Source organism: Notolabrus celidotus, chromosome 10, assembly GCF_009762535.1.
Source record: "Notolabrus celidotus isolate fNotCel1 chromosome 10, fNotCel1.pri, whole genome shotgun sequence".
NCBI classification, from domain to species: domain Eukaryota; kingdom Metazoa; phylum Chordata; class Actinopteri; order Labriformes; family Labridae; genus Notolabrus; species Notolabrus celidotus.
This window is the reverse complement of record NC_048281.1, coordinates 29,955,500-29,981,169: the sequence shown is the minus strand read 5'-3', so window position 1 is coordinate 29,981,169 and position 25,670 is coordinate 29,955,500. Positions and strand designations below refer to the sequence as shown.

At 39.8% G+C, this 25,670-nt stretch overlaps 1 protein-coding gene across 1 annotated transcript in view; it reads right to left on the bottom strand.

Moving 5' to 3' along the window:
* Window positions 1–60: 60 nt before the first annotated feature.
* The window catches only part of ints6 (integrator complex subunit 6), a 38,362-nt gene continuing 12,752 nt past the window's right edge, over window positions 61–25,670 (bottom strand). The window contains exons 6-18 of the mRNA XM_034693805.1: window positions 17,193–17,318; window positions 16,710–16,861; window positions 12,979–13,131; window positions 9,008–9,140; window positions 8,251–8,345; window positions 8,035–8,145; window positions 7,710–7,925; window positions 7,288–7,414; window positions 6,958–7,100; window positions 6,668–6,848; window positions 3,814–4,191; window positions 3,136–3,229; window positions 61–1,748 (exon numbers count right to left, since the gene is read on the bottom strand). Of these exons, the coding sequence (XP_034549696.1) occupies window positions 1,655–1,748; window positions 3,136–3,229; window positions 3,814–4,191; window positions 6,668–6,848; window positions 6,958–7,100; window positions 7,288–7,414; window positions 7,710–7,925; window positions 8,035–8,145; window positions 8,251–8,345; window positions 9,008–9,140; window positions 12,979–13,131; window positions 16,710–16,861; window positions 17,193–17,318 (2,003 nt within the window). The 3' untranslated portion in view covers window positions 61–1,654. The remainder of the gene's footprint in view (window positions 1,749–3,135; window positions 3,230–3,813; window positions 4,192–6,667; window positions 6,849–6,957; window positions 7,101–7,287; window positions 7,415–7,709; window positions 7,926–8,034; window positions 8,146–8,250; window positions 8,346–9,007; window positions 9,141–12,978; window positions 13,132–16,709; window positions 16,862–17,192; window positions 17,319–25,670) is intronic.

Below are 25,670 nucleotides of genomic sequence, written 5' to 3'. Positions count from 1 at the left end.
TGTTCTGGTCCTTCTTGCATGTCGTTAAAAAAAAAATCACCAACAAAAAGCACATCCGAGTCACATGTTTACAGAACACTTTATTTACATGGCCCTTCACAGTGTAAAATAGAAACTTTATTCATGGAAATACTTACAAAAAGGCCATTTTCCACTGAACATTCTCTTTAAATAGTACTCTAGGGTTATTTACATCTTTACAGTGTATTCAAAATACTCTTTTGGTAGCGGCCTCTTCACAAACAAAGACAAGTATGGCAGATTTTGGTCCCTGTCCGAGGAGGGAGGGAACAGAAGAGGGCTGCCCCCTGAATCAGAAATCAACTCTTGAGCTCTCGACCTCAGTTCTGATTATTTGTGTAGATTTGAGAAAATGGAACAAGTCAGATGACAAAAATATGGACTGTTGGGAGAAAAAAACACTTCCACAACAAAAAGGTATTCTTCTTTTAAATTAGATTAAATAAATATTCTCAAATGTACACAAGTGCATTCACGGTTAAGTGACAAGGAGTTGGTTTGGGATTCATGGCGGAGGAGGAGGAGGAGGAGGGGGGTTTCAGGGGGGGTGGGGGTTACATTATTTGGCAGCGACCAGCACATTACAACAAGCTGGCATCCGACACCTCGGTCCTTCAACTATCCAGGTGAGAATTTGTGTTTCATTTCAGCTTTTCAGGCCAAAATTTGAATAAAGACGAAGGGAAAAGTGGCGCCAATGTTATTGCTGATTAAGATGCATTTGTGTGAGTTCCTGAGCTTGTTCTCCCTGTATTTCAACATTTGTAACCAATGATATCACATCATTCAAAACATTTCAACAGATCTTTAACTTTACCGTCTCCAGGTGCAAAAAGAAAACTGTGAATGAGCGTGTTTCCCAAAAGGGGAACGAATCTTAAAACATCTTTTAAGTACTACTCAGTTATATTAACTGTCAGTCTGGAAGGTTAACCCCAAGTTGATCAATTCGATACTTGAGCTAAGTCATACCTTTTTAAGAGCACAGCATCGGAGTGCTTCAGTTAGTGGAGTGTAGAAAGTACATTTTAAACAGAACAACAGAACGTCATCCTCCCACAGAACAAAACGCCTGAAACTTAGAACCACGTGGAGGAAAGAAGTGAAAGAAAAGAAAAGAGGTGAGGGAAGAAAAGTGATTCATGAGAATTACCGTTGGATCCTGTTTGACCCTGAGTTGGCTGAAAACACACCTGAACCTTCTCCTATACTGCTATCATCACAATCAAAACATGACTCAACATCCAGGAACAGTCCTGCACTCTCTTTGTTCGCTCCACTAATCACAAGTTCTTCTTTAGAAGGAGAAAGTTTAATTAGGAGGAGAAGAATCACAGGGAATGCCTGAGAACAAGTTCACAAACCTCGTACACGTCACCTGTAGCAGCTTCCTCACTCCCCTCCATACGTCAACACTGTCCTCTTTAACGTTCATACCATGTGCAAGCCAACCAGACCACCATCACTGTTGAAATAAAGCAGAGTCCACTGAAGAGCTGGTCGCTGGAGGTCTGGATGCTGTCTTGCCTCGTTTCCGTGTGGGTCCTGGTTCAGGAGGAGGAGGAGGGTTTGAAAGGATGTGGAGAGATGTCGGGTTCGTTATCAGTCAGTTTAGTTTGGGAATGAGCCGGTCTCAGAGGGTGTCCACGTGGTTCAGGTTTAGTGATCTGGTGTGGATTTCCTCCAGGAAGTTTTCCAGCTGTTCGATGAGGACGCGCTTCTTGAACCTTAACGACAGAGAGAAGAGAAGAAACTTGAGTAAAGAGTCATGAAGCAATCCTATCAGTCAACAGGTGTGTGCAGGTGCAGGGGTCTTAGAGTTTTATGTAATACAATCGCAAAAAAAATAAGTTTATGTGACAGTCTCAAAAGATTGATCTTATGACACCAGATCACTGGTAGGAATGCATTCCCCTCTGGATTCAGTAAATCGAGCAGCAACTATCAAGTAGGACTCAGTGGCATGTTCAGTCCACCCATCGCAGGTGAGTGAGACTCTCTATGCAGACTTGAGTAAGTCCGCCATCTTTCCTATCAAGAGCTGCAACAGCTTGTTCTCTTTTTTTTTTTTAAGTTATATTTTTGGCTTTTTCACCTTTAATCAATAGGACGGCTGAACGGAGACAGGAAATGTGGGGAGTAGAGAGTGAGGGAGGACATGCAGTAAATGGTTGTGGCTGGAATCGAACCTGCGACCGCTGCAACAGGGGCTATAGTCTCTGCATATGGGGCACACGCTTAGACCACTAGGCCAATGACGCCCCTTGTTCTCTTTTTTTGTTTTGTTTTAAGAGCTCATTAAACTCATTTTCACCGGTGTCTGACATCCTGCTGTCTTCTTCTGGAATTTAACATAGGTATTAAGCCCGAGTCAACTTCTTCTTCGGTCATTAAACTGCTGTTCGCGTTCCCCTGGAACCACTGCATTGAGTCATTAAGTAGTGACGTGGTGAGTCAAATTGACAGGGAAATCTAGAGTTGCATCTATCCAATTAAAATATTGATATTCAGCCCCTCATATTGGTACTTGTATCACACAGGTCAGTACGACAATATATTGCCATATGGATATTTTGTCCCACCCTTACTAGACTTTGAATGGTTGAATGGAGCAGTAAAACTCCATGTCTGTCTTGCTCTGTTTTGTATCTGGCGTGAGAGACTAGCATACCAACAAATAAAACTTCATGATTACAACATTTTTAAGGGTCAATAATCTTTTATAAACATCAGTGATTATGTAAATTAAACACTGTACTAAATTAAAAACTTGCAAGGAGTATATTTGAATTCCTACAGAAAAGTATTGCATTCTTGGAGAGAAAAAAATCAATTTTTTGGTATTTGATGATAATGATCTCAGATTTACAAGAAAAGTTTTTATTTCCTGAAAATGTTTAATGTACCCTGTTTATGTAAAATATCATATTTTATTTTATCAGTATAAAATGCTGATATTTTGCTACTTTAGTTCACACACCCCTCTGATGAAAAGCTACTCTGTGGAAGAAAAGCTTTGATGGTGAGACCTGAGCAAAGACAGCTGAACGACAGAGTCAATTCACAGGGTAACAAAGTGATGCTGTGTTGTCAGAGGAGGGTTTAACTCCGTACCTGGCCGCCTCTTTGATAATATTTTGGAGGAAGATGAGTCGGGTGTCCAAAGTGCCCTGAATCTGCTTCAGGAGGTGGAAGATCTTCTCGTAGTCTGGAACAGAAACAGAGACAGAGAGATATTTACTGTGTGTCTAGGAGAAACTGAAGTCCAGAATCCTTTTCTTTATAAAAACAGGAACATGCAAACAACTTCAAATGTAGAATATGTTAACCTCTCCTCAAAGCATTTCTTATTATGAAGGCTTTATGTCTCTGGCTGTGAGTAAAGAGTATCTAAATAATAAAACCTGCAGCTTTAAAGAGGAAGAATATCTCATAGGAGGTCAAAAAATAAATTGAATGCTGTGAAAAATGGAAAAACAAACACTTCAACGGAGGAGAGGCTTTTTTTCTTTGCATAAATGAAAACCTGGAGTGAATAAAACAACAGCAGAACCTTGGAGCAGCATGCCATTAAAACGGTTTATTTGTCACTGTTATTACATTGAAGTAAAGCTGAGTGTTAAATCTTGGTTGGTTTGATGTCTATTACTCTGCATTAGAAACATAGAGCAGCAGATTCTGACCCATGTTTACTTTAAAGTCAGATAAATAACACTTTGATATCTTATGACCTTTCATATTCTTCTGCATGTCTTTACGATGTACATTAAGATATTGTTTCGGGCTACATACGCCTGCCAGGTTTCCTGATCTCCTTGGTGATGAGCGTCCTCAGCTCGTTGTTGACCTTTGTGGTCTCCGTGTGAATGTGCTTCTTCAGAGCAGTAGGCGACAGGTAGCGAGGAGGCTGGTCCGCTAGCATCACCAGCTCCGCTCCTCCCTCGCTGTCTGGGATCAACTCGCTCGCCTGCAGTCCCCCGTTCTCCTCCTCCTCCTCGTCCTCCTCCTCATCCACGTGCAGCAGATCCTGGGGGTCCTCTGACGTGTGGTTCTCCTGGTGGTCTGCAGGCCCCGAGGAGTGATCTGAGTCTGAGTCTGAGCTGTAGTGGTTCTGATCCAGGTGGTTTATGATCAGGTCGGGTTCAGGGGCTCCATCGGTCATGTCTATGTCTGCGGGTGAAGAGATTTACAGAAATACATGAGAATAAAAATAAAACATGGAAGAGACTCAAGGACACACTCAGCAAACATAAAACCATCATTTTAAGACTGAACACTTCCAGATGTTGAGCTAAAGAACATTTTCCACATTTAAAATCATCTATATTTGGAGGATATACAAAAACAGCCTAAGTGTAGTTTCTTTCCCAATGAATGCAGGAATCTAGCTTCTCTGATGTACTCATGGTGAGAAACATCAGAGACAGAGCAGAGCAGGATGTTATGGAGTAATCTGCTGCAGTGTGAGCTGATAACCCTGTGAAGAGTGAAGAGATTCAGAGGAGCTGTGTCAGCAGAGCTGCCCCAAATTTAAAGTTATGGAAAGTTACAAGCCGTCAAAAATGTGTGCTGAAAACTGATCAGGGTTTTGAACAGTTTTGTAAAGAAATTAAGAGGAAATGGTAAAATGGTATAAACCTGAGGATCCAAACCTCAGATGATGGATTTGAGTAGTAGAGATTTTATGCTGAGGCTGATCTTCTCTCTGAGTCTCTTTTCATCAATATATATTGGTCTAAGAGGTCCCCAAAACCTGTCTTTAAAGTTTATGCTCAAAAAAACCACTTTGAAATCAGATTTTGGCATGCCTGAAAAACCCTCTTCTCTCAGTCCACCTCAGAACACTCTGTTTTCTCTCTGACCACGCCCCCTCAGGAAGTGGATGTGCCTCGGCTCTCCAGCACGTTGATCTAATGTTTACATGTTGGCTGAATATACACGGCTGCTCAGAGATCACGTTACTTCAACCCTCTGAATCTGATCCAGAATCTAATCCTGACGGAGAGGCGCCTGTAGCAGGACCTTTCTGAAGGATTGGTCACAGATTTAGTGTTTCTTGTTGTTTTATTTATCAGTATGTCGACGTGTGTCTTGGTACACAGCTACGAACATGTAGCTATGCGGCTATGCTAACTAGTGCTAGCACTTATCCATGATGAATAAAAATCATCCACTAGATCTTCAAATCTGCAGACGTGGGGAGTAAAACCGACCTCTGCCAGAAAGGCAGCGGGACCTTTTATGAAGGATTGGTCACAGATTTTGTGTTTCTTGTTGTTTTATTTGTCAGTATGTCGACGTGTGTCTTGGTACACAGCTACAGCTACGACATGTAGCTATGTGGCTATGCTAACTAGCGCTAGCACTTATCCATGATAAATAAAAATCCTCCACTAGATCTTCAAATCTGCAGACGTGGGGAGTAAAACCGACCTTTGTGTTTATTAAGACAGCCTACAACTAGCATGCCTCCCTCCTAAGCTCCTTGTTAGCACACATTTGTGCAGGTAATGAAAAACGGAGGAGGGATTCAGTATTATTTTATACAGTCTATGGGCTGAACAAGCTCCGAGCTCTGACTCCGTGACAGACCGGATATTGTTGTTACGTAACAAAAACACGGAAGTCTGAAACGGCTCGTTTCACACACATTTATAGAAAGGTGGAGAAATCAGAACAGGGGCAGAATGGATTTTTTTCATTCTCGGGGGGTTTGTAGACATGCCAGGGACACATATTTCAGGTAGAGAACCATTAAAAAGTCCATTTTGCATGATATGTCACCTTTAAAGGAGACCTTTAGGAGGAAACTACCTTCCTGTGACAAAAGTGGACTTATGATGTGATTGTTCTAACCCTAAAGGGCCCCACCAAAGAGTTCCTGATCTGTCTGTAAATGATGTGAAAACTGACCAAAATTGAATTCATGTATCCTAATATGTTCTCACTAGGAACGTCAACAATGAATCGAGTATTGATTAGTTGATTGTTAAGAACTTACTGGAACACATTTTTTTGTTTTGATTTTCTATCAAGTGGAACAAATATCATGTGGTCTCATATTTGGTTCAGCTATCAGGGAGGTGTTTTAAGTTTAAAGCATGTTTGGACGTGAATCAGCTGACTAAAGGTGTTGCGCACAGCGGAGACGCTCAGCTGGGGGCTGGGCTGAGTGACAGGTCTCCATGAGCGCTTTTTTTCTTCGGACTGATTATGACCCAGTTGCGCTCCCGACCGCGTTCATATGCTTATTTTTCTCAATAAGAAAGAATAGACAGAAAACTGGACAGTCTAAAAGTCCAGTTGTCTAAGGTCTAAAATATGTTTCTGTTCAGTTCCCTTGTTGAAGTCTGAGCCTTCACTTTTATGACTGTATTTCCACAGAGATTATGAACCTACTCCACATTTTGATATTCAGCGTGTTTAACATTTTGAACACCTCAATATGATCCTTAGCTATTCAATACTGTCAGTTATATACATTGTGTCGTGAAGGAAAATTTTGATTCATGGGAAAAAACACATTTGGCATTGTTTTTGACATGGGAAACGTTTACATTTAAAAAAAAAATGAATAATTGATAATTGATCGTAACATTTCCAAAGATCAATCGAATTACTTGAAATTTGCATCCCTAGTTCTCACCTGATCGAGGGCTGGCAGGTGGTGTAACAGGAGGGGTGTAGGCTCTGCCCAGACGCAGCAGAGGGGACATACAGCGTCGTCTCTTTGGCCCTCCGCCCGTCATGTTGTTGCTGTCTCCTGGTCTCTTCCCCTTGTTCTGAGGGCCGGTCACAAACTCATCCGCCTCGTCGATCATCATCCCCTGAGAGAAGAGAGAGGAGAGAGAGAGAGAGAGATGGTGAAATTACAGGTTTATTAATCTAATCTTTTCTCAGGGTTCTTTTGGCGTTCGTCTTGGTGTGAGTCAGTACCTTCTTGTCAAGTTTGAAGGGGTTGCCAAATGTGTGGAGACGTTTAGGCTGTTCAGGATCTGCGTCTCGAAGAGGCTGAGGAGCAGCTTTGAGGAAGTCTTGGTAGTTGCCCATCTGGGCTATTGGCACGCTGTGGAGCTGGTCTGGATTAGAGACAGAGAAAATGCACCAAATATGAGGGGAGAATTTTAATATTTTGGCTCTCAAAAACTGACTTGATACCATCAGGTACAGATCCAGTTCTTCTCTGGGTGTAGTAACAGGAACAAGAAAGCACAAGTACGACTAAAAAACAACACGTTTTGGAAACAATCCTGCACCGTGACTGACCTGAGTCCTGCCCTCTGAGGGAGCAGACGGTGGTGTTGAGCAGGTTCCTCCTCATCCTGCTGAGCTGGTCCAGCAGGTGGCTGCGGGGGATGTCGTAAGGATTCCTGAAGCTCTGCGGCTTCAGGCTCTGAAGAGGATCAAAGAGAAGGAGGGTTGTGAAGCAAGAGATGAGATTTTAAAGACCTTCAGGGTGAGAAAGATAGTCATTTTCTTTTGAATTACTGCTGCACTGTGGTCGTAACAGAGCGAATATATATATTTTAAATAAGGACATAAATCATCTTAATAAACTCTTCAGGGGGAAAGATGGTAAAACAAGGAGGAAGGAAATCCTGAGCATGAAAACCCTGATCGTCACACGTCCTCAGTAGTTTATTTGTTGTTGAGGGAAGATATAAAACGATATATACATTCAGACGTACCTTGTTGAGCAGTGCCAGCTGGAAGCCCTGAAACTCTTTGGGGTTGAGCTCCATGGGCAGAGAGGGAGCGTCTCCGGAGAGACTCTGCAGCTGCTGGATGAAGTCTCTCCGCTGGGCCAGAGAGATTCCTCCTCCTCGCCATCGCACCTTCATGCCCGCCTCTGGAGGAAGCTTCTTACCAATTGAGGCGATCAGGCGGTCATACTCGATTTTGGACTGGAGATATTAGAAGAATTACAAATGTTAGGATGATATCATGACTAATATTCAGTCTGTCACTAGAGGCAGAAGAAAAAATATGAGCAGCAAACACAGCTTCACTAACCTGTTGGCTGAGTTTCTTCAGATAGGAGACCACGCTGTAGCTCAGACCGTACTCCATGTTTTCTGCCAGCAGGTTCGGTGCACCCATGATCCTCAGGGCCTTCCTCAGGGACTGTGGAAAAAAAACAAGGTGATGAGACGAGGTCAGGATGTTCTCCTTCATGTGTCAGTTAGATTATAATAAGAAGAGCTGCAGAGCGACGCTGCAGGAACTGACCCCGATGTAATACGGAGGCATGGTCTTCAGGTAGTTCTCGAAGGACTGCCGCCATTTCAAGGTTGGCTTGAACTTGTGCACTTTGATCAAGTCATCTGCAGAGAGCAAAAAGAAAGGAAATACATTCATATACAGAGACATCTATCTGCATCATGTGCAAAAACAAAACTGTGAAAAGATTTCTGTTTTTTTTTGTTTTTTTTTAAGTTATATTTTTGGCCTTTTTGCCTTCATTTTATAGGACAGCTGAAGAGAGACAGGAAATGTAGGGAGTGGAGAGCGGGGGAAGACATGCAGGAGATGGTCGACTGTCCGGGAAGTGAACCAGCAACCCCTGCGACGAGGACTGTAGCCTCTGTATGTGGGGCGCTTAGACCGCTAGGCCACCAGCGCCCCGAATTTCTGTTTTTTTAATGCAAGAGATGCGTTTTAGACTTTTCAGGGATTTATTCCATTCAGGTCGAGACCGTGCTCTCTGTTATATTATTAACAAAGATCCAACATCAAGACAGGATAAGATCCAGTCCCATCTTACAGACAGGACTCATCTTAATCCACCATGAGCAGAGCACTTTGCAGCATTCAGCAAGTTACAGTGGCAAGGACAAACTTCCTTTAACAGGCAGAAACCTCCAGCAGGACCAGATTCATGTTAGACACACATCTGCTGAGACCGTGTTAGAGAGAGGGATAGAGTGACAGAGAGAGATGAAGCAACCCCAAATCTGTAGAACAAGATCAGGACACATGATCGTACCCAGAAGTGGCAGAAGAACGGGATAGTTGTAGGGCATCACGAACAGGTTGACACAGTTCAGCGCCGTGCTGGCCTTCAGGTAGCCGAAGGGTTGGCCCAGGTCGCTGTACTTGGCACTGTTAGAAACAAACACCTGAAACACAGAGACAGACTCATGAACATCTTCCAACACTTGTTTAAAACACACAACCTGCAGGGGAAGGGGTTTTGGTGAAGTGTGTGTGTTCAGTCTGATACCAGTTCATTGGTATGTGACTGTAAACAGGATCTCCACTGTCTGTTCTTCCCGTATGCATCGTGCTGAGCAGGAAGAACTATTCCTCTAAAAGTGGAGTGCACTTTCAACACTCCCTCTGGGAAACGTTTCACCTCAACTAATCTCTGTCAGACTTTCAATTTGGCTAAATGGGACACAGCCTGTGGTGACTGTGTATTCCTCACTGCAACATGAAGACTGTGTTTCCATTTATGTTTTTAACCTCCTGCATTAAAGGGCTGACAAAAGTGTGTCTCAGAGTTTAAAGATAAGTGAGCAGCCTCTTCAGGATGTAAAGTAAAAAACAAACTCATCAGACGGAAGGGTTTATTTTCATCGCTTGATAAAAGGTTCTTCAAATGTAAAGTGAAGTCTGAAGGGGAGAAGCAGAGCAAGGACTAAGATGTCTAAATCAAAACAACTACATTTCTCAGCCTCAGATGTTCAGGAGCTCAGCGGTCCTTTGAGCAGCTATTCTGTAAGTATTATGTGTGAGCATACACTACCAGTCTATATCTGGAAACACCTTCTCATTCAAGGGTTTTTATTTATTTTAATTATTGTAAACACTGTAGATTAATACTGAAGACATCAAAACTATGAAAGAACATATATGGAATTATTGAATGAACAAAAAAGTGTTAAACAAAGCAGAATATGTTTTATATTTTAGATTCTGTAAAGTAGCCCCCTTTTTTCCTTCATGACAGCTTTGCACACTCTTGGTATTCTCTCAGTCTGCTTCATGAAGTGGTCTCCTGGAATGGTTTCTAATTAACATGAGCCTTGTCAAGAGTTCATTTGTAGAATGACTTGCCTTCTTAATGTGTTTGAGACCATCAGTTGTGTTGTTCAGAGGTAGGGTTAGCACACAATGGATAGCCCTATTTGACTACTGTTGTAATCCAGATTATGGCAAAACCAGATTATTTCATAGTTTAGATGTCTATAAATAAAATAAGGAATAAATAAAAAACATTGAATGAGAAGGTGTGTCCAAACTTTTGACTGGTAATGTACCTTGATCTAGCATTTTATTATGCACTCTAAAAACAAACCCTGGATGTTAACATGCATTCATTTAGTATAACTCCTTAGATGGTCACTTTTCACAACTGTGGAAATGTTTTTTTCCCTCAGCACTTTTTTAAAATTTTTTATTTAATTTTATTTAATTTTATTATTTATTTGTTTGTTTGTTTATTGTATTTATTTTCACACATATAAAATTGCATAAGATCTGATAATAAAAAAAAATAAGAATGGTGTGTCAGGACCATAGACTGTAAATAAAAATGGACAGCGTTGCTCCGCCTCTTCCCGTTGTACAGTTCTGAAGCCAAAAAATCCCTCTCCTGGGCGCCGCCATTGTGCAGCCAGAGCCTGTGAAGCCTTTGTAATAAGCTCCGCCCTACAGCGTGACGTCACAAGACGCTGTGTGTCCTTTGAAGTTTCGTTCTACGGCGGCTGTGAATCAAAGGAAACAGGAAGTAAAACCCCGTTTTTTAAACTCTAATAACTAAAGAAAAAGAAACTTTTCAGGAAAAAGAGGCCTTGAACACAAAACAGTCAAATACTAACTACATATCACCACAGCATACGGATGTGAGAAACATTCGTACAACGTGTATTTATTTTTTAAAGTTTGACTGCTCCCCCATTCAAATGAATGGGGGAGACGGATTTTTTGACCTATACTGCAGCCAGCCACCAGGGGGCAGTCACACTGCTGAAAGCCTCACCACCAGGGCCGTATCCGGCACGCTTGGTCAGGAGAGGTCAAGAAGCCACAAGGCTTATACAGAAGGACTCCAGCTGTCTTAAGAATCAAAACACACAAGTGCAACAATAAGCACAGCTGGATCTAAGCTAATCAATCAAATAACTGATGATGTATCTTGAAATTATAAGACATCATCAGTTATTTCATTGATTAGCTGAAGTCCAACTGTGCTTTTTATAAGACTGTTTTCTGTTACAGTTTATACTTTTCTTTTGCCAGTGTTTATAATTCTAATGTTGTTTGGGTTAGAATGAATTGTTAATTTCTAAAAAAAACACTAAATTATGCCTCTGCTTGACTTGTTTTAAAGTTAAAAATATTTTGCATCTTGCAATTATAGTTCATTTTGGAGGGACAGCAAACAACAGTGATGACCAGGTAATTCATTTTACAATTATTCTGACGTCACATGAATGCAGCGTTTTATTTCAGCACACTTACACCAGCTTTACTTGTTCATATTTGGCATTCAGTGATTAGCACAAAACAGACTCTGAATTACTGACACATTTGAGATGCGTATTCAAATAATTTCACTTAAGGTATGAACCCGCTCAAAACGGTAGAGATGACAGTGGACTTCAGGAGAAGCCCCCCCCCCTCACCATCCTGAACAGAACTGTGTCTACTGTGGACTCTTTCAGGTTCCTGGGATCCACTATTTCCCGGGACCTGAGGTAGACCTCCCACATAGACACAATCAGAAAAAAAGGCCCAGCAGAGGATGTACTTCCTGCGTCAGCTCAGGAAGTTCAACCTGCCCCAGGAGCTGCTGATCATGTTCTACACCTCCATCATCCAGTCTGTTCTGTGTACCTCCATCACTGTCTGGTTTGGATCTGCAACCAAACTAGACAAACACAGACTGCAACGGACTATAAAGACTGCAGAAAAAATCATCGGTGTCGACCTGCCCCCCATCCAGGACTTGTATCGGTCCCGGGCCAGGAAACTGGCAGGTAGCATCACCGCTGACCCCTCACACCCTGGACACAAATTCTTCAAACTCCTCCCCTCTGGCAGGCGCTACAGATCACTGTGCGCCAAAACAACCCGCCATAAGAACAGTTTCTTCCCCCAGGCTGTCACTCTGATGAACACTAAACCATAACAGTGTCATACCTGTCAGATAAATACTCTCTGTAAATATACATGTAAATACACAATGCAACAATTCTCCAAGCTGAATTCCATATTTCAATTTTTTGTATTATTTAACTACTATTTTTATAATGTTAAAACTACCTCTGCTACTCACCACTGCACTTTATCATATTATTTTAGCCTGTACATATTAGTCAAGCCTATTTGTTGTTCTTATGTATTTATAGCTGATGTTATTGTTACTATATTTTTATTTTATTTTTTATTGTAGGTCTTATTCTTATTCTTATTCTTATGCCTTGTACAAAGAGAGCACAGTTTACTAAAGTCAAATTCCTTGTGTGTTCAAGCATACTTGGCCAATAAAGCTGATTCTGATTCTGATTCTGATGAAACGTGTTACGGCATCAAGCCCTCATCAGGAAGTCAAAACTACTTCCTGATAAAAGCTTGATGCTGAAACAGTTAGAAGTACATTTTGTAATGTCAACATGACAAAGCCATGCAAACAAAGGTATTTTAACCGGTATATTTAAATGTTCAAAAGAGAGCGCCTTGGAATTTTTCTTGGAGCACCTCAAACGTACACCTAGTTTAAATCCAGGAATCACTTCCTCCTCCATTATTTGATTCTACAAACACTGGAGGAGACCTGGTGGAACATCGAATGCTGCATTTATAACATCACTGTCTCATCACTTGTGACATAAACTATCATCAAACCACCAGCTGCAAAGACTAAACCATCTCTGGTCTCAGCCTTGATGTTGAAGCCTTAATAAAAAGAGTATCTGGTGTTTCGTGTTGTGTTATTTGGAGGTGGTGTACCTGCCAGCAGGTGTGTGGGGACTTCCTCTCCAGGATGTACTGAGTGAGAGGCGAGGGCTCCAGCTCGTACTTGTCGAAGGGAACTTTGTCAATCACCATGGGCTCAGAGTCCAGACAGGAGAAGCGAACGTGGGGGTGGGCAGAACGAGGGGGCTGGAGGAGACACAGAGGGAGATGTAATCAGTGTTAAAGTCAATGTTACAACAACACAAGTATATTCTGAAATATTAAAATCATGTTATTATAAAACTTATACTTTAAAAAAGAGCTGTTTCTATTTGACCTCTGAATAAAGGTCTTGACACCTTCTCTGATTCTGTGCATTGACTCTGACGTTATTCAGCCTCTACTAAACTGATTCAGCTGATTTTTATTTGAAGCAAAGACCGGCTGTGCTTGTGTCTCATTTTTAAATGCTGTTATCGCAAGGTCACAAGTTCATCATTCCATTAAGGCAATTTGCACAAAGCTTCTTTTCTTGTGGCAGCGGGTCAAGATCTGAAATCATCTCAAGAAAACAAAGGGAAGATTTTCCTGGATAAAAGCACATTTTATTTCAAGAATGAGACTTGCACTCTTTTAAAATTATAGGATAATTCTTGAGAACTTGAATACATGTCTGGTTCATTTGATCACTCCTTGTGTCAGGATTCAAGATCTAAAACTGTGTTTAAACCAAAGTTCTAGTAAAAGTTCAAAAGTTCATTTGAAAATAAGTTTTTAAAAAACATGTCTTTGTAATCTTTGTGACACGATTATACATTTTGAATTTGAATTGTGCAGACGAGGGGCTTCATAAACATGCCTGCTTGATACATCATCAGGGACATTATTGAAGCCCTCCTCTGCACAGTTTAAGTAACATGTATATAGATTTAACATCACCTGTGTCCTTCACTGGACACTCAACCTGGGACAATAATCAGCCTGAAACCACATGCCCAACCCTCCTTTGTAGTAGCCCTGTTGGCTGACGGGTATGTGGATTCAGACGATCCTACTTTAAAGGTGACATATCATGCTTTTTTCATCAATATATATTGGTCTAAGAGGTCCCCAAAACATGTCTTTAAAGTTTATGCTCAAAAAAACACTTTGAAATCAGATTTTGGCATGCCTGAAAATCCCTCTTCTTCAGTCCTCCTCAGAACACTCTGTTTTCCCTCTGACCACGCCCCCTTCGGAAGTGGATGTGCCTCGGCTCTCCAGCACGTTGATCTAATGTTTACATGTTGGCTGAATATACACGGCTGCTCAGAGATCACGTTACTTCAACCCTCTGAATCTGATCCAGAATCTGATCCTGACGGAGAGGCGCCTGTAGCAGGACCTTTCTGAAGGATTGGTCCCAGATTTAGTGTTTCTTGTTGTTTTATTTGTCAGTATGTCGACGTGTGTTTTGGTACACAGCTATGAACATGTAGCTATGTGGCTATGCTAATTAGCGCTAGCACTTATCCATGACAAATAAAAATCATCCACTAGATCTTCAAATCTGCAGACGTGGGGAGTAAAACCGACCTTTGTGTTTATTAAGACAGCCTACAACTAGCATGCCTCCCTCCTAAGCTCCTTGTTAGCACACATTTGTGCAGGTAATGAAAAACGGAGGGGGGATTCAGTATTATTTTATACAGTCTATGGGCTGAACAAGCTCCGAGCTCTGACTCCGTGACAGACCGGATATTGTTGTTACGTAACAAAAACACGGAAGTCTGAAACGGCTCGTTTCACACACATTTACAGAAAGGTGGAGAAATCAGAACAGGGGCAGAATGGATTTTTTTCATTCTCGGGGGGTTTGTAGACATGCCAGGGACACATATTTCAGGTAGAGAAACATTAAAAAGTCAATTTTGCATGATATGTCACCTTTAAATGTCATTTGTTGAATGTTTTATTTTCTCCTGATGAAAGCCACAAGCTGAAACTCTCTGCTCTAAGAAAACATTAGTTCTTTACACTACAAGTGCTGCCACAGCCTTGACCCTTTTACACTTCCTTTCCTTCTCCATGCACTTCAGTGGTAGCTGAAGTTGTGCCTGAATGCCTCACTTAGCTTCTACAGTCTCTGTGAATATAACGTGAAATGACAGAAATGGAAACTTTCTATATTCAGACAGAAATTGAAAATGTCTTAGAAAAGGAACATGAAGTCCTTTCTCGCTGACATCTGTACGTGTTGCCCATGTAGGTCATGTTTTATCACCTCACTACTTCCCTTTTTGCTCGTACAGTGTTGTGGGAACCTTCTGACCTTTTTAAGCTCACTTTCAATCGTACATTTCACGCCTGTGACTTTCTCTGTTTCCTCAGTCTATCACTTTAGTGAATGGACTTCCTTGCGGGGAGACATGCCTGAAGCTGAAATAAATATAATCTTTGTTAATCTGTTGTTGCTCTGACATTTAGCAAGATTATTCTCAACCTAAATAATAAATGCAACAATCTACTTTACAAATTAGTCTTGCAGACTCTTTGTTGAGTCTTGCAAGTGTCTGTTGGCCCAGATCGCAGCAGCTAGCCTTTTAAGAGGTTCTAACAGACGACATAACATCACTCCTGTCCTTGGTTCTCTCCACTGGTTTTAGAATAGATTTTAAGATTTTACGAACCACTTTTAAAGCTCGTCTGGGTCTCACCCCAAACTACATTGCAGTAATGCTAACAAATTATGAGATATCTCGCGGCCTTAGATCCTCAGGTGGGGCACTTTTGGCCGCTCCAAAGTGGAGGCTCAAATCCAAAGGGGACCCGTGCTTTCTCCATCAGAGCCCCTCGACTTTGGAACGACCTCCCTGAAGAGATGAGGCTCACGGAGTCAGTGACTTCTTTGAAATCTCTTCTTAAAACCCATTTTTACAGGGGTGCTGGTGGCCTAGCGGTCTAAAGCGCCCCACATACAGAGGCTACAGTCCTCGTTGCAGGGGTTGCCAGTTCAATTCCCGGCCGCGACCATTTCCTGCATGTCTTCCCCCGCTCTCTACTCCCCACATTTCCTGGCTCTCTTCAGCTGTCCTAACAAATGAAGGCAAAAAGCCCAACAATATAACTTTTTTCAGACTTGCTTTTATGTGACTTCATCCTTCTAACCGCTTTTACTTCTATTTTATTGTTTTTAGTTTTTATCCAACAAATTAATTGTTTTAAATTTGATTTGATTATTTATTGTTTTAATTTATTTTTTTCATTTATTATTTTAATGTTCCTAATTTATCCTTTTCACTTTTTCTAATTTTCCAGATGTGATGTCGTCTCCTTTTTCTGAAAACCTCCTTTATTGTCCTTTTAATGCTTTTATTTACTTATCCATTTTTATTTATTTATTTTTAATTTATTAATTTATTTATCTTTTAAAAACCAACAATGATTTATTGGTCTATTGTCACACCACTTCATTCTGTTTAATTTATGTGTATTCTTTGTAACCTTACATTGTATTCTGTTTTGCATTGTTAAAATTCCGCCTCCCTATCTCTCAAAAGGTTTACTTAGGTAAAGGTAAACATTTGTTTTTCAAGGTGCTATATAAATAAAGTTATTATTATTATTATTTCTGACCTGCACACTTTGATATATGTCACTGTATTTTTCTCTTTGTTCTGTAAAGCTGCACACAGACTTCCTGGATGACTTGTGAAAACGTCCAGGATGAGAGAGCACTAAATCTATTTCAGGCTCTTGTGTTGTCAAACATATCAGTGATCTCTTGTGAATGGAGCGCTTCTTACCAGCGTGGGGGAGTTCTGGTCCGGCCAGAAGGCCTCAGGGATCGGCCAGTGACCGATGGGGACCCCTGTTTTAGGATTGGGTCGTACGTAGATCAGCTTGTGACAGCAATGCCACGGCTGCAGACTGGACTTCAGCGTCTCGGGTGGAGCGTCTGCAGACAAACACAGCAGAGGCGGAGCTTGTTTTTACTGTGATTACAGACAACAAGGGGGACTTTTTGAGGTATGAAAAACAACAACAGGATTTTAAACCGTAGCAACGTGTGGGCAGTTTAAATAAGAAGGTGGGGGTTTATACAGCGACATCCACCAGCTGCTTATGAACAAGGAAAGCTGAAAGAGGATTTAAAAAGAACAGTGAGTGGGAGAGAGCAAAGAGAATCTCCACTAATCAGACAGATGCAGAGCAGCAGTTTTCAAAGAAAGGTCTTTGAGGAACAGAATGAAGAGAACATTTCATTAGCACAAACATAGAGGTCTCACCTTCCAGAGGAGGGGGGTCAGGACCGGTTTTCTCAAAGTTGATCACCACTCCGCTCTGGATTTTCTGGACCAAAGACTCCAGACACTGATTCAACATACGCTGGGAGAACACGCTGTAGGAACGACCTGAAAACACACAAGACAGACAAGGGTAGGGATGTTAGGATATATCACAAGACGGTCAAAAATCGATACAACTAAATTTGTGTTGCGATATTATTTTTAAACAGTAGAAGGCGCTATCTGCTTTTCACTCCACTTGTTCAACATCATGAAGTCTCTTGTGCTGCTCTCTTGTCACATGCTGAGTTGAGCATAACAGAAATGACGGCAGCAGGTGAAGACCGAGCAGTTCAGGATTTACTTTTGTGTTTCAAGTCTGAGGTACGGATGCATTTGGGCTCTCCCTGATATTCCTGAAGAATAAATTGTCTATTCCAAACCAGGAGCATAAGCTGCACTTTTGTTTATTTAAAGAGATTTTCCTTATTTGTTTTTTTTTGTTCTTGTTTTTTATTTATTTATCTATTTATTTCTAAAAAAAACAAAACAATGAAGATTGTCTCTGCATTCAAAGAAAATTATAATAAATCAATTTCCCTCTGTAAAAAAATTAGATGCATTGTTCTGAATAGAGTAGTTACCAAATAGGTAAATGGCAATGGTACTGATGCAATAAACAAACAAAAACTAAATTAAATTTCAAAAAAATTAAATGAAAATAATAATAAATAATATAAAATAGAAATTAAAAAAATAATAATAATGATAAGAGAGAGAGAGAGGTGAGGGTCTATGTTAGAGGAAAGACTGGCAATGAGTGAAAATAATTACATTTTAAAAATTGTTAAAACTGCCTTTTACTGTTAGACTTATCTTCTCCAATTTGAGAAATGACAAAACGTCATTAGACTTTAGCTTTTTTGTTTTAATATTTAATACTTTCATTTGGGAGTCATTCACTATCCATTTCTTTATAATTGTTCTGAAAATTTCCAACAAGGTATTTTTGTTTGGTCATTTTGAGTTTTTTTGCAAGGTGCTGAAAAAAAGTGTGCAGTGGTTTTATTTGAGTTACAGCACACCTTAAAAATAGAATAGAACAGAATGCCTTTATTCTCATTGCAACAATTACAACGAAATTAAAAGGTGCAGTCCTCATTAAGTGCCATTTAAAAGAGACAAAAACAATCAAGGTGTAAAAAGTAATAAATACAGGAATAAAAACTCTGTCATACACACACAACATACAAATCAAATCACAGAGCAGCAAAGTTCCCATTTGAGAGTTAATTTTTTTTCCCCCAGTCTTATTATTGCCCAGTTTATGTTATTATTGCACTTGTGTGTTGCACTTGACTATATTGCACAAAGTCACTATTCAAAAATGCCAATAACAGTGTTGAGAGCAGTAATGGCTCTTGCATAAAAACTGTTTTTTAGTCTGTTTGTTTTACTTTTAATGTCCTAAAACGTCTGCCAGAGGGTAGCAGCTCAGAAAGTGCAAGTCCAGGATGAGTTGGATCCCTCATGAAAGAGGATTAATTTGTTTACAAAGAAATATAAGAGAAAAAATATATATTGCAACTGTCCATATCTGAGAGTTGAAATAAAATAATAGTTATTAAAATTTTGAGTTCAATCCAGTTTTCTTGAAAAACGTTAGAGAATCGTGATTAAATCGTATCGTGAACTAAAAATTGGGATTCGAACCGAATTGTGGGTTGAGTGTATCCTTACATCCCTAGTTTTAAGACCTGAAATATGGCTGAGTTGACACTGGATCATCCTGTAATCTTTTCAGTGTGGCTGTCAACTTCTTTCAGGCTGCAGTTGCATTGTTTAACCACTAGAGGGCAGTGGAACCAGCTGAAATCACACCATAATCTCTTTCAGTCAGTCCTTCTAGTAAAAGAGTTAGACTGTCAGACCTTTTCAATCAGACCCAGATATAATATATTGTTCAGTTTTGGATTGATTTGGATTTTCTCATCACTTGGGGGACAAGGGTAAAATAAAGAAACTCTCTTCTGAGATCCGGAAACACCTGAGTAAAACAAATATCTCTCCAGCTGCTGAAATTTCTTCAGCAGCCTCTGACTCTGCCTCTCAGGTGGTGTTCAGTGGTTTTATCAGGACAGGGGAAACATTTGCCGGCTGCTGAATTACAAAGTAAATGAGGCATAAAAACAAAACAGTGAGTTTAAAGTGACTGGAAGGCTCCATGCAGCTGTGAGAACCGCAGAGACAGATGATTGCTCTCTTTGGGTTTGTCCTAATGAGCAAACACTTCCACATGATGTGTTGCCAAAGTAAACATGACCTATAGTTAATGCAAACTGCGTTAATTAGAGCTTCTTTCTGTCACAATGTGGAACTAATCTTAAAAAAGCAACATTAGAAGAACTTCAACTCAGGGTGATTTCAAACAAAGCTTTTTAAATTCAGCATCCTCTCACAGGAGGCATGGACAATGCTCTCCTTCAGACCGTCCAGAACCATGATACATCTGACCTATTTCAAGAGCTGCAAAGTAAACAATAAAAATGTACTCTCTCTCTCTCTCCACCTCTGTATATTCTACAAACAACTAACACATCTGAATGTGTGATATCAGAGTGCATAATTAAAGCCTTTTGTAATCAGCCTTTCATATCTGCAGAGCGAGTAAACTGGGACCAATGCAAATCAGGCCTGCACAACAATCCCAGCGTTATTGCAATATGAGCATACGCATTGAGCACATTAGAAGAGTCTGAATTTATTACAATACATAAGAAAAAATATTTTATGGAAACTAGCAATGCATTTTTTTCAACATACTTATATTGAAAGCACTAAATGGGAGCTGGAGTGTAATATTTATGCTTTTTGCAGCATTTAGATGACGCCAGAAGAAGCTATTAGCCACCCTTGGGTTAATCTATGACAATTATGGGTGGAAAAACAATGCATTTAAAAAAATTTTTAAAACATATATTAATATATTTATGAAGAACAGCAGATAGAAACTGTGAGTTCTGACTTAAAGCTAATACTGACAGTTTAATCTCTTCTTAAAACCCATTTTTACAGACTTGCTTTTATGTGACTTCATCCTTCTAACTGCTTTCACTTCTATTTTATTATTAGTTTCAGTTTTTATCCGACAAATTAATTGTTTTACATTTCATTTGATTATTTATTGTTTTAATTTTTTTTTCATTTATTATTTTATTGTTTCAAATTTATCCTTTTCACTTTTTCTAATTTTCCCAATGTGATGTCGTCCTCTCAATCTGAAAACCTCTTTTATTGTCCTTTTGATAGTTTTATTTACTTATCCATTTTTATTTATTTATTTCCTTATTTTAATATATTAATTTTATTTATTTATCTTTGAAAAGCCTCTTAAATAATGATTTATTGGCCTATTGTCACACCACTTCATTCTGAAACTGTGAGTTCTGACTTAAGGCTAATAATGACAGTTTAATCTCTTCTTAAAGGTGACATATCATGCAAAATTGACTTTTTAATGGTTCTCTACCTGAAATATGTGTCCCTGTCTACAAACCCCCCGAGAATGAAAAAAATCCATTCTGTCCCTGTTTTGATTTCTCCACCTTTCTGTAAATGTGTATGAAACGAGCCGTTTCAGACTTCCGTGTTTTTGTTACGTAACAACAATATCCGGTCTGTCACGGAGTCAGAGCTCGGAGCTTGTTCAGCCCATAGACTGTATAAAATACAACTCAACCCCTCCTCCGTTTTTCATTACCTGCACACATGTGTGGTAACAAGGAGCTTAGGAGGGAGGCATGCTAGTTGTAGGCTGTCTTAATAAACACAAAGGTCGGTTTTACTCCCCACGTCTGCAGATTTGAAGATCTAGTGGATGATTTTTATTTATCATGGATAAGTGCTAGCGCTAGTTAGCATAGCCACATAGCTACATGTCGTAGCTGTAGCTGTGTACCAAGACACACGTCTACATACTGACAAATAAAACAACAAGAAACACTAAATCTGTGACCAATCCTTCAGAAAGGTCCTGCTACAGGCGCCTCTCCGTCAGGATCAGATTCTGGATCAGATTCAGAGGGTTGAAGTAACGTGATCTCTGAGCAGCCGTGTATATTCAGCCAACATGTAAACATTAGATCAACGTGCTGGAGAGCCGAGGCCACATCCACTTCCTGTGGGGGCGTGGTCAGAGAGAAAACAGAGTGTTCTGAGGAGGACTGAAGAAGAGGGGTTTTCAGGCAGACCAAAATCTGATTTCAAAGTGTTTCTTTGAGCATAAACTTTTAATACATGTTTTGGGGACCTCTTAGACCAATATATATTGATGAAAAAAGCATGATATGTCACCTTTAAAACCCCCTTTTACAGACTTGCTATTATGTGACTTCATCCTAACTGCTTTCACTTCTATTTTATTATTAGTTTCAGTTTTTATCCAACTAATTAATTGTTTTACATTCTATTTCATTTTTATTGTTTTAATCAATTTTTATTTTAATGTTCCAAATTTATCCTTTTCACTTTTTCTAATTTTCCCACTGTGATGTCGTCCTCTCATTCTGAAAACCTTCCTTTTAATGCTTTTATTTACTTATCCTTATTTTTATTCATTTATTCATTTATATTTGGAAAACCTCTTAAACAATGATTTATTGGTCTATTGTCACACCACTTCATTCTGTTTAATTTACATGTATTCTCTTTAACCTCACGTTGTATTCTGTTTTGCATTGTTACAATTCCTCCTCCCTGTCTGTTAAAAGGTTTACTTTGTTATTTGAACCATGCTTTGTTTGTGAAAGCACTTTGTAAAGAATTGTTTTAAAAGGTGCTCTATAAATAAAATTATTCTATTATTGTAATTTAATGTTAGTTAATTCATTGCACCTAAATATCATCACTGCAACATTTAACAGGTTAATTACACATCAGAGTTCTTCTTATATCCTGCAGGTCTCATGCAAATGTCGAATTTAAAGCTTTTATCAATCAATACTGCCTGCTTGTGGAGTAAAAAGAAATTCTGTAGCACACTTAAGAAATTTAACTTCATATTAAAAGATGTAACTGAATTTGTTAATCAAAATTTATACAAAATGTAATCAAATCAGGACAACCTCTCAAAGCACAGCCAGTATCCAGTTCTTACGTTTTAATCTCACATGTTGCTTTCATTTCATAAATTAACATGAAGGATTTGAGGCTCAAAGGCAGACAGTGGTGTTAATTACTAACTCAGAAAACCAGATCCAAAGCGGTGCCAGATTTCAGAACCCAACCCAATCACTATCCCTCAAACACGACTGGTTAAAGAGACAAGATCTGAATTAGATGTAGAGTATTTTAAAATGCTGCAGGTCCTAATCACAGGTACAGCTCATATCAAGAGCTCTCTCCTTCTCACTGTGCTCATCGTTATGAAGCCGTATCCGTCTTCAATGGGTTTTGCGAACATTCAAAGCAGGTAAATTTGCATGAAATGTCCTTCTACACATCAGAATCAGATTCTGTCACAGCATCAGTCACAGATGAGTGAAGGTCACATGATCAAAGATCATGAATCAGACACTCTGTTTTCACAAAGCTACAACTGATTCGTCTAATTTTGCCTTCTGGACTTTTACTGCCACAAACTTGACCTGGAATGACCTTGTTATGCACCCATTCACTCAGTCATTTCAATAGGCTGCAGCTTTGTGTCAGCTCTGCCATCAGCAGTACTGGACAGGCAGCATGGACTGTAGACTGTCACTGACAATGGAGCTGTGTCATGATCTGCATTCAGCCCCACTGACAGAGCTTTGGTGAGCTCGTTGCACTCCCTGTGTGTGTGTTAGTGTGTGTGTGTCTATGTGTGTGTGTGTTAATCTTAACCTGTCATCAGCATCATTCTAGGCTGTTCCTCCTGCCGGTTACTTCCACAACCAGGCAGCATGAGGACGGAGGACGGGGGGGGGGATAACATCACAGACTGTATGGAACATGGACGTGTCCTCAGTGACGTCACACATGGGTTTCTCAAGAGGCGCTATAAGGCCCAAAGATGGCGGCCGTCACAATGGAAATGCTGACTCTTACTAGCTTCTGGTTACTCTAGAAACCAGCAAAGAGGTGGAGTTGCAGCCTGTCAGTCCAATCAGCCACACCTCTAATAAAAAAAATCATATCGGGTTGTAAATATTTTTAATTCTGCTGCTAAATTAGGAATTCTAATCAGGGCTGTGATGGGGATTCCTTTGCTCTTGAAGCCAGCCTCTGGTGGACACTAGAGGAACTGCACTTCTTAATCATGACTGCATTTGCTTCATTTTTCAGCACCTTCTTGCACAAAAATCTACTTTAAGTGGGTGTCACATGATTGTTCCAAAACAGACTCCAGAAACAGATCTACCTTTGTTACAGACAGAAATGTAACATTGGATATCAGTGTGTCCATCAGAGCATGCACTGATATGATACCATGAAATATTAAACCCACAAAAAAATCAGCTTGTTTCTTATTTTCCCAAACAGTCTCCTACACTGCACTGATATTTATTATGACTGCCTCTGTTAGATACTGCTTTGGATAAAAAGCACTGATTTGTCTTTATTTGTCATGTGACAATAACAAAGAAACAAGCTAGCAGAGTGTTTCTTCAGTACAAGCTAGACAATGTCAGCAAAAGTATTTTCCTATCACACATTTAAGGATGTTTTAAAAATATAAAGTCAAGAGTTAAAGTAAAACTACAACATGAGCTTTCATGTTCGTGTGTTTTCATATGTAGCTTTTGGTCATTTTTAATTGTATGGTGCTATTTTCAATTTTCTTTTCTCCTTTTCTTTTTTTTGTTTGTGTTTTGGTTTCTCCTCTCCCTTCTTATTTTAATTTAATTTAATTTTTTGTTTTAATCTTCATCTTTTTAGGGACCCTTTTTTAACATCTGGCAAGGGGCTACATATGTGAAATAGTCTTTTGGCTAATTATGGCATATTTACAGAAGTGTTAATTAATATGCATGGTCCTTTAAAATGAGAAATAAATAAATAAAATGTTAAAATTGGGAAGGTCAGCAGGTTCACAATGTTAAGAGGGGCTGCAAGCTAAGCTGCTGCATACATCAGCACAGCTTGTTTCTATGTTAGGGTTCCTTTCAGTGTGAGATTCAGGACATTTAAGTGAATGCAATCCTACTGCATTCATACATGGTTAATAGTTGTTAAAAATGTATGATAAAAACAAACAAAAAAATAAATATTGTTATTATTATGATTCAAAAATGCCACATGCAAAGAGGATTTTTGGGTTGTTACTGTGATGCATATCTAGGAATTCATTTCAAAGTCTGGGTTATAAGTTTAGGTTGTTTTTCAAACAATAGACTGACACAATAATTCAGTACTAAAGGAAAAAACATGATGTATAATTGACAGCAATGGTCCACAGGTTTTATCCATCCCCCATCCCTCTCTCTATGACTCCAACCACACAACTGAACAGGTGTCAATACTGAAACCACAACCAGGTCCAAATCAATGGAATTAATCTGACCCATAAACTGAATACAACATAACAAATGATAATCAATACAGGAAAAATCCACATCATTGCTCCTGTGGTGTGGATCATTATTATATTGTTGACTGTACTCTGCATAGCGCTGATGTCGGGAGGATACTCCACATGTCACCGCTTGAAGTTCAGATCAGAATCAGAGGAAAGATGGTATCTGATCATTTCTAGTTGTCTGTCTTTGAACTGGAAGAAAGGCAACTGAGTTTTTCTTTTTTCAAGTACTGAAAATCTTCATCTTGACGGTGTATGTGATCTTTAAAGTGTGGAGACCTTTCCAAACATGGTGTGAAAAATCTTTGCCTTCCACGCTTGATCAACAGTAACTCCTTAAGAGCCCTTGAATGAAGCACTTCACCTCTCCAGAGCAGCGTCAGCAGACCTGCTCGCTGGTTGAAACCACTTTGTTTGCTCCGCTTCGTTCCGCTTCAACTAGCAGACCTGTAAACACAAGTTACTCTGATTGTTGAGCAAGACCGAGCTGAGACGGAGCTCGGGGGTGTCCCTCACTGGAAAGAAAACCAGCTGCCAAGACTCTCTCTCTCACTCTCACTCTCTCTCTATCACCAAGTTTCTCCCTGAAAACAAGCACATTTTTCTCCTCCATCTTTGTATTGACAGAGATGATTCATCAGCTGCTGCTACGGAATGCATTTAACAAACAGCTATTTTGATCTAGTGTTATAAATACTTTGAGCTCGTCCCAGCATGTTCCAGCGGGCTCTGCTGTAGCAATTAGGCTCGTGTCACTCCCAGGAGGAGCAGGTCTATTATGTTCCCCCAAAATAAGAATATAATGACACTAATTTAGATTTTAATGGCTTTAAAAACAAAATACTTAATGGTACTTTGTGAAGTTGAGCAAGTAACTGACAAGTAGTCCTCATGTTATCCAGCTGTTTGTGTCGCTTCATAGA